The sequence below is a fragment of the Glycine max genome, chromosome 5 (assembly GCF_000004515.6).
Source record: "Glycine max cultivar Williams 82 chromosome 5, Glycine_max_v4.0, whole genome shotgun sequence".
NCBI classification, from domain to species: Eukaryota; Viridiplantae; Streptophyta; class Magnoliopsida; order Fabales; family Fabaceae; genus Glycine; species Glycine max.
The window spans coordinates 3,143,112-3,152,584 of NC_038241.2; the positions used below are offsets into that span (position 1 = coordinate 3,143,112).

At 31.3% G+C, this 9,473-nt stretch overlaps 2 protein-coding genes across 2 annotated transcripts; one reads left to right on the plus strand and one right to left on the minus strand.

The window, feature by feature from the left end:
• Positions 1-2,287: 2,287 nt before the first annotated feature.
• Positions 2,288-4,686, plus strand: LOC100500560 (uncharacterized). The gene is made up of 4 exons (NM_001249189.2): positions 2,288-2,713; positions 2,797-2,877; positions 3,951-4,090; positions 4,188-4,686. Exons 1-4 carry the CDS (start codon positions 2,396-2,398, stop codon positions 4,435-4,437), a joined length of 789 nt encoding a protein of 262 aa, NP_001236118.2. The 5' UTR covers positions 2,288-2,395; the 3' UTR covers positions 4,438-4,686.
• Positions 4,687-5,095: 409 nt separating this feature from the next.
• On the minus strand, positions 5,096-8,267 carry LOC100809346 (spermidine synthase). The gene is made up of 9 exons (XM_006579500.3): positions 7,844-8,267; positions 7,268-7,344; positions 6,751-6,873; positions 6,561-6,665; positions 6,378-6,450; positions 6,049-6,120; positions 5,722-5,920; positions 5,504-5,630; positions 5,096-5,386 (listed from the first exon to the last, which is right to left on the minus strand). The coding sequence occupies exons 1-9, from the start codon at positions 8,025-8,027 to the stop codon at positions 5,321-5,323; spliced, it is 1,026 nt and encodes a 341-aa protein (XP_006579563.1). The 5' UTR covers positions 8,028-8,267; the 3' UTR covers positions 5,096-5,320.
• Between the last annotated feature and the right edge of the window lie 1,206 nt (positions 8,268-9,473).

Below are 9,473 nucleotides of genomic sequence, written 5' to 3' on the forward strand. Positions count from 1 at the left end.
TTCGTTCTAGTTAATACAATTATTAGTTCTTTTCATTTTAAATCATAGCCAAATCAATTGTTTTGAATTGATACAAACAAATATTAAGTTTAAAAGCTTGTGTTTGAAATGCCATCGGACGAAGTGCATTAAAGCTAATGTATCAGACGATAACACAAAGACGCTAAAATCTTTAGTATTTAAGATAAAGCTAATACTTTATGTATCTGATCCTTTATGAAGAAAATGTCTTCATTTGTCAAAGAGAAATAGAAATAGAAAGTCAAAGAATAAAGCTCTCTGACACTAGATTTCGAGTGTTACTAAAGAAATATAAATAGAGTATTTTATCAAGAATTAAGTGACCGGTTGGTGATAAACATTAAATGTTTATTAAATACTCCAACAAACATTTTAGTTTTAGCCGATCTACATACGCATAAACATTGTTTAGAGATAACAATTACTTCATCAAAGTCTATAAATACCAAGAAATTTAAAGTGCTCAAGTTATATAAACTTTGAATGAGATCATCTTTAAGCATTCAAACTTTGCAATTATTTTCTAAAGTTATAAAAAAAAAACTCTCAAAACACATTGTTTACCTTGAGAGAAAAAAGATTGTGAGTTGACCATGTATATTTGTCTATAAGACAATTAATTACCTTAGTTTGTGTGAACCTAAACCTCCAACAAATCTACTTATTTTTGTAGAGTAAAAAATAACTTAAGTAAGAAATAATATTTGGATGAATAGCTTGGAGAGGTTGGTATAAACAATACTCGGGAGAAACCAAAAATAGTTAAGTATAAATAATAATTACAATTAATACTTGTATCTTTAAAAGATAGTGGAAATTTGATGAATTATCGAGTAGCGAACGTAATCTACTAATATAATGAAAGAGATAAATCAGTGCAAATTCTTGTGTTTATACTCTTTGATCCTTGTATGTTTATCTAACCTTGTGCTGTGATTTCTGTTCATAAAAAACATTTTACGAAATATCCTTCCAAGTCTTTTGTTAGACATCTTTTGTTGAACTTCATTTTGAAACTTCCTTATCAGACGAAATAGATCTTACGAAAAAAGTTTGCAAAATTTTTTAAATCGCAGTTCATTCTTCTTTTTATATTTTTTTCCTTTACACAACCTTAACTTAACATTAATTATAATGGTAAAAAAAATTAATTACTAAGAATAATATCAGAGAGTTAAAGGATATAATAAAAAATTAAAACACTAATTTTAATCATATTTCTTAATCTGTACTATATTATTGTTTTAAATAACAAACAAAAACTAAGGTTAAATTGAATCGCCGGTCTCATACTTTTACCAAAATTTTAATTAGGTTAAACTTTTGTTTTTTTTACAATTGGTTCCTTTTGTATGAAAAATTAACCATAAATACCTAATTAGAGGTGCAAATAGTAAACTAATATTTCAAAAATGTTTTATAAGCATAATTGAGTGAACGGTTTTGAACCTTTTGCAGAATTAAATAAATTATAAGAGACTTTTACGAAATAATACCTAAATGAGAGCCCAATAATCCTATTTCCAAAATTTATGACAGAGTTAGAGTAAATTTTTTTTCCTAACAATAAATAAAAATCAAACTTTTAAAAAACATATAATAATATACTTTATGTGGGTGGCATGATATATATTTTTGAATATGTTATTTATCTGACAATAAAAATTAAAATAATTACATATTATTTATCTCATTCAATTCTTTTATTTCAATTAATAAAAATAACAATAAAGGGTCTCCAATTCTTATGTTACGAGATAGGAATATATCTGGTGAAATTATTATGGAGTCAGATTCCTCCTTGGTCGTTCACCACATTCAGGAGGAATGTGTCAACACTCACTCGTGTTTTCCCCTGGTATCTAATGTTGCTGTTATGCCTGAGCACGCCCTATCCTTTTCCTGTCACCATGTGTTACGCAAAGAGAGCTCTTCAGATGCCAGAAGGGGTATCCTCTGGAATTAAAAAAACAATTTTTTTTATTAAAAATCATGTGGGTCGCATTTTAAAATTATAGGAAATCATGAGGACACATGTTTCAACAAAATCATGTTAACATTTGTTTTTTATATAAATGATTTTAAAACATAGTAAAAACAAACAAAATCCACCTGAGTAACCGACTAGTTTCCATTAACAGTATGTTCCTATATTTTATGAAGGCTGCGGGTGTTTGATTAGCAGGGTTAAGTTGGTAAATAACCGAAAACAGTAAGTAACACAGTATCCAACATAACTAACAACGTTGGATTAGATTGACAAACTACCTATTCAGACGGCTAATTTTGTGGAACAGCCGAAACCGTGTGGAGGTGTGTGCTTGACTTGAGTATTGAAATTGTTGATTGTTAATTGGAAGTGAAGAAGAAGGCAATGCCAGGTCCTGGTCCTCACCTTATGTATGCCATGGGTTCTGGTTTGTGTCTCACAAGCATCAGCAATGGGAGGTTTAGTCCCCACCACACACTCTTCTACACCATCAACGCCTTCTTTGGCCCTGATGTTGGTTCTTTCACGGAGTGGCTTGGTTCACTCTTTGGTGGCTCTGCTCATGCTTTTGGATCTGCCCTTGAAGATCTCACTCACCATCCCCTCTTCTACATCCTTCTTTTGGGACTTCCTCTCTCTTTTCTCTATTCTCGGATATCCTCCTATCTTCTCCACACGCAGCTTCTTGATTCTCTCTCCAGAGTTGGTCTCCCTCTCCCTTTTTCGTTTCATTTCCTCGTTGTGGAAAATTCAGGTTTCACCGGTTTGTTAACTTTGTGTTGCAGGTGCCCCTTACGAGGATGCAATGCTTTTTGTTGATATCAGCTGGCTCTTTTACCCACTTCTTTCTTGATCATCTGTTTGAGGTAATAAATGTGCCAAGTTTCTATTTTAGTATTTGTTCCTATAAATTCATTTACTGCTTTGTCTTTAATAATGTTAAAATGAAGCAAAGTGTATGATCAGATAAATCAGTATAATCGACTCAAAAAGTTTTAGTTCAAGCGTTATCAAGTCTTTACTGATAACCTAATTTGTAGAGACTCTCATGTTAGCTTCTCTAAAAGATAATTTTGATCTTATGCATAAGTTAATTTTAACTTATGAAAAAAATTATTCATTTTTTCTTCATATTTTCTTTCCCTAGAAGTGCTTGTAGAGAAGATTTTGCAAAGGCCTGTTAGTCATGCCCTAAATTATGTCAAGCAACAAAGCACATCCTACACCCATGTTGTCGCTGCAACCTTGCTGGGGAGCCAGTTTTATTAGGCCGACTAGGAGATGTTGGATTGTTTACAGTTTTATTATACTCTTAAATGCTGTTTTACATATATTCTCACCCTGAAAATTTTAAACTAGCTTCATTAACATTTGTTTTTTCTTTCACAGATTCAGCAAGCATTCTATTATTCATTAATCAGGTCAAGTTTCAATCAAGTCTTAAACACTTAATTGTTTTAATCAGTCAAATTAAATGATGAATAAATATTTGGATTACAATTCTTTTCGTATTAACTTATTAGTATGGACATTTAAAGTGAACAACCCTGGTTGATATCAATTGATGAGAATGGTTGGAGAACCATACCACAAAAACAAGCTGTGTTGTGGAGCCTAAGAAAGAGTTTTTAAAATCTTGGGGATAAAAATGGCCGATCTATATAATCTCAATTCTCAAAGACTAATTTAAGGGTTTATTCCCAGAAAAAAACTTGTTACTGAAAATACTGAACTACTATTCTACTTGCCTATTTATGATAGCAGCAATTTGATGGAAACTAAGGCAGAAACTTGAAATTCAGCTGAATTTTATTGGACTGCAAATTTTCTAATGGTGTCCAAAGAAAGGCCAAATGCTACAGTCACTTTGTCACAATTTGTCCTGAACATTTATTCTTGTACTACTAACTGATTATATATTATCTACCAAATCACACAGGAGAATGGGAAAACAACCACGTACACATGGATTTTGAGCACTGGCTGGTGGCAGAGTAGAGCACCAGTTAACCCAGATGCTGTTGTTGTAGTTGTCTTCTTATGTGCTTGCTTAATTGGTGGCTTTTTTTACCTCAACAGGTTTTTGTTTTTTGCAACTTCCCATGTTAACCATCAAGTTAATAGTATAGACACTGCTTGGTTTTGACTTGTTATCCTCTCCTTAATTGCCGCGCAGAGCAAATGCCTCAAACTCCATAAAGAAAAAGTCATATCAGTCAATGCTTCTTGTGATGTCCATAGCTTGTTTGTACTGCTTTTGGTGTGCAATTCAGATATACTGGATCAGTCCACGTCGTCCAGCCGTAGGTGAAGAGGCCGATCTTGGTGTTCTCGTGTTCTTAGCTATATACTTTTTCCTACCTTATGGTTTGTGTATAATGTCCATGTCCCCAAAAGATCATGATCCTAATCTGATTCCTCTTTAATAGTGTTCACCCTATTAGAGATGTGTTCTGCTTTTGCCACTCCTATATAGTTGTGAGGGTAGCTAGAATATTTCGCCAGTAAGTAAATTGTATAATCACTCAGCAAAACTATGTGAAGCTATGCATCCATTCCTTGTTGGAACTGGATTCTTTTGAGCTTACAGGTTATATTTCACTGACTCATACGTTGTTATCGGTATCTTGTTGCAAAGTGATCCAATATAGAAGTTTGACATTTGACTCCTGTCATAATGTACCTTTCATTTGTTCAAATAAAGCTTCTTGTAGGTCTTAATAACATTAAATTTGTTTGGATAAATCTGAAATTCTGAAGTATATGTATATTTAACCATAACACATTTTTTTAGCCTTGACTTACTACCATGGACATGGACATTAATCTCTTAGCCTTGACTGTTATGTGAATCTTCTGAGTTCTGGCACCGCTTTTGGATAATAGTTGCTACACATTGGCAGACTCACATCTCTTCTCATTAGAGTGAGGTGGCGGTGTCTACGTACACGTGAGCAGAAGTTTTAGAGGTAATTGAGGTAGTGGAAACTATGCAGAAGCAAGTCTCAGATGAAGTACGTATGTGAGTTCTTAATCCATTATATGTTCAGTGATTGGAATCAAGAGTAATAATTAAGAAATAACTTGGCAGAGTACCAACTTCTCATCTTATAAAATTATAGTAATAGTTTTGCATGTGCAACCTTTCACTGATAAAAATATGCAAAACGACACAATACAAAGGATGAGGGGAGGGAAGGATAGGTCGTGGGTTCGAATCCCTCCGCTAACAAAAACTAACGAACTAACAATTAACATTTGCAGATAAAAAAAACTAACAACAATTCCTTATTACTACTGAGTTCTTTATCAATATCTTTTTAGATCAACAACCTTGTCCACAAAAGAAGGCAGACAGAATGCAGCAGCATGGATCTGTAGTAGTAACAAAAATAAAAGGCAAGTTAGGAATAAATTCGTAAGTTAGTTGGAAAGAGAATAAGGCAAAACAAGTAGGTTAATCCTTGAACTGAAACTGTTTCAAAGGATTACCTCTGGGTTATAAAACTTAGGAGGTCCCTTTGCTACCCCATTTTGCTCTGGATTCAATTTATTTGTTGGATGTTTGAAGTTCACTGGGGGACCCTCCGTGGAGCAAAGCATGAATCCAATCACCCCACTGGTAAACAAAAACAAATAAACACTTCTTACCAAAAATTTCTCTTAATATCTAGAATTTAGAAAGGTAAATATAGTTAGATAAGAAATGCCTTGCGTATGTAGGAACTGTGGTCCAGGCATAGTTAACGGAGCCTTTGAATATCTTCTTGCAATTTGCTATGGTATCTGCAACTACAAAGTTCTTAAGCCACAAGCTGTCTGCTGGAGCAGACAACACTCCACCGGGTCGAAGAGCCTTTGCTACTGATTCTAAGAAGCATTTATCAGCAAGAACTTCCGCAATAGGTCCTGCATCACATTGAATTTCCTCATGAACTACTTTTTATTTCCTTTTAAGGCAAAAACGTCGTTGGTCTTTTCTCAGTTTAGTTCCAATTTAAAATTGACATTTTTTGACACAAAGAAGGCTTTTTTACCCATTGGTTGAAAAGCATCCAATATAATGACATCGTAAGTGCCCTCAGGAACAGAATTGATGAACGCAATTCCTGCATGTTTAGTGTATACAAAATGAGTGATGTTACTCATAATAAAAGTTTACAACGATTTCTACACAACCATTTTTCTCTTCTTTTTTTTTCCACCATGCACCTATACTATCACATTTTTCTCTTTTTTCTCTTTCATATGCAGAAATTATGGTAAAATTTTCATGCATAAAAAACATTATTCATACAAACTCGTGGGATTTAATTATATATCATGTTTGTCTTGTAAGTTAATAGCAAATGGTTTAACTTTTTACCATCTCTGATATGAACATGCACTCGGGGATCCTCGTAACCAACAGCTATATCTGGGAAAAACTTCTTATAAACCTGTGTACTCAAACGCATAAGAAACTCACATGGTTCTAAGAATATATTATTGGAAGCAATACGTTAAAAGTGAAACTAAGTAAGGAGTAATAACTTAAAGACTAACTTACATGAATGACCATTTTGTCTATTTCACATATATCAATATGCTCAACAGAAGAGTGGCGTGATATTTCCCTAAGAATTCCACCATCTCCCCCTCCAACAAGCAGAACCTGTAATGTTTAAACAAAAGTTTCTTTTTTCATTAGATAGGATAGTTCATGTGCAAGCGAGGAATAGAAAGAATGAACAAAAAACCTTCTTTGGATTTGGAATGGAACAAAGTGCAAGGTGAGTGAGCATCTCTTGGTAAGCAAATTCATCATTTTCTGTCAGCTGGATATACCCATCCAGAATTGCAACCTTGCCATGTCTAGATGACTGCACATTTCACATCACTCGGGAATGCCATCAATATTTTTTATTCGTAAGAAACAGGGAAAAGTATATAGTAACCCATTTCTTGAACAAATGACAGTATTTTAAGAGAAAAAGTACACAAACTATTTGCAATATTTATTAATGTGATCTAATATGATAATATTAATATACATGATCAGATACAAGAGATTGTGCCTATATAGTAATACATACACTGTAGAGACTAAATGAGGAAAGGAAGAATTTATGATAAAACCAAATGATAACAAAAATAGAAAAACAAATCAAATAATCATAAAAAGTATGGAATATGCTAACAAAAAAGATCATGATGAAATATCGAAGAAAAGAAAAGAGACACAGATGAAAAAAAATGCTAACAGAGAACAGGTACCTCAAATACAAGAAGCTCTTGGAATTCTGATTTCCCTTGGAATATGATCTTTTCCATTTTATATATGTGTGCTTCTCCTGTACATTGTTGGTGTGATAATTATTAGTACAAAATGTTTCTACTATTACTACAAATGATAGTATATTATTGTTGTTACACTTTTTTAACAACATTCCTTCTTTATATATTAAACAAAAATATATGTATTCCTGCATTTTTTATTTTTATATCATTGTAAAAAATTAACAATGACCTGTCAAACTGCATGGTATTTTTTTTTTATCTAAACCAAATGTGTTGTCTCCTAGAGATAAAATGTATGGTATACAATAAAAAATTAATATATTATTTTTATTGTTATTTTTCTTTTTTTGAAAAGAAAAACAGTAGTCGCCCCGGAATAACAACCAATTGGTAGGTGCGACGAAGGCCCACACAAAACTCAAAAGTTAAACGCCAAATTTAAATCATTGACCAGAAAAAGCACCAAATTAAAATCTAAAGTAAAGTAGATATGAAATCATATAATATAAGTAATTGAACCCTTCTTAACGAGACTTGGAAAGAAATAGTTACCTGGCCAGGAAACATCAGCATACCACCCGGGAAACGCAGGATATGTGTCTTTAGGTGCTCCATTACTCTCCTTCTTTCCATTATCAGCTGCTGTTGTCATTACAAGGTTTTTAGGATCAAAATTCTCACCCTGCACTTGTAATTTGCTGGGATATTGAGAAACAACACTGATCTCTTTGGCCATTGGACTTTGCTTTCTAAACTTGTTTAGCTTCTCCTTCGGGTTTTGGTATTCAATTCTTATATATTTTTTTTCTTTGCCTTAAAAAGGTAATTGGATATGGCAATAGCTATATGGTCAATTGGCACTAATGAAATTATGTTGTGCAATTGATTTCTAAGTAGCCACTTAGTAGTTTATGCAATATTGGGTAGGGAAAACTAAGAAGGGGAAGAGGGTAAAAGCACCAATGCACTTCCAAGCCTTCACCCGTTATAATATATATATAGGTGGTGGAGCTGGGAAATGAAAACGTGGGACAAGTCATAAGGGTATAGTATAAAATTCACTTAATTGTATTTTTAGATTATTTATTATGGTTAATATAAGATTTTAATCTCTTGATAATTTATATTATTAAATTTAATCTTTTACTATTTTTAATTGTTATAATTATGGTTTTTAATTCTAATATGTAAATTATATTTTTATTTAAAATATCCCCAAATTAAATTAATTATAAACATTTTACATATGTTTTTATTCATGATTCATTAATAAAACATCAATGATCAAATTACAATATTTTTAATTAAAATGGAATTGGACGATTCTTTAAAGCAAGATTTTGGATTCAAATTTTGTCGATGAAAAAAAAAAATAAGAGAAGATCTCTCATTAAAAATGGTTAATCAATTTTTTTTAGAGATTAATGAATAAAGTTGATGAATACTTCAAGAATAATAACATAATGATCCAAAAGATTACATTACTTAGAATTCAATTAGTTTCCAAATACATCAAAGATTTAAAACTAGAAGAAAAAAAATTATAAACTTCACGTTAATCAACATTTCTAAAAATTTATTTCTTCGAAGTCGTAACTGAATCTTTCATAAAATTCTTAAAATTTATCAAATTTGTATAAATATCTCAAGTAATTTTTTTAAACTCTCAATTATTTAATTTGAAATTATAAATTTAATATAAGAAATTCGATCAAAAGATTTTCAGATAGAACATATTGAATAGCTAAAATCATACATCAATTATAATAAAAGAATAAGTAATTATAACAAAGCTATCCAATACTCGTATCAAAATTTAAAATTTGATGAGTTTAATGACTATGTAGTATGTAATGCCAATATAAATTTTTTTTATACTGTTCAACCCATTAAAAGTCATTGTTAATACAATTTTTAAAATAGTTATATTATAAAAATCAACAACTTATTATATATATATATATATATATATATATATATATATATATATATATATATATATATATATATATATATATATATATATATTAGTTTGCAATTAAATTACAGTGTATCAATTAATACATGTACTATATTTACTCAAAATTGATGTCGAGGTCAATTGCTTATTTACTCTATTTAAGGTTAGTCATCATGATTGAACTTTTGAATTGGGATGAGTTTTTGATATAAATTAAATAAG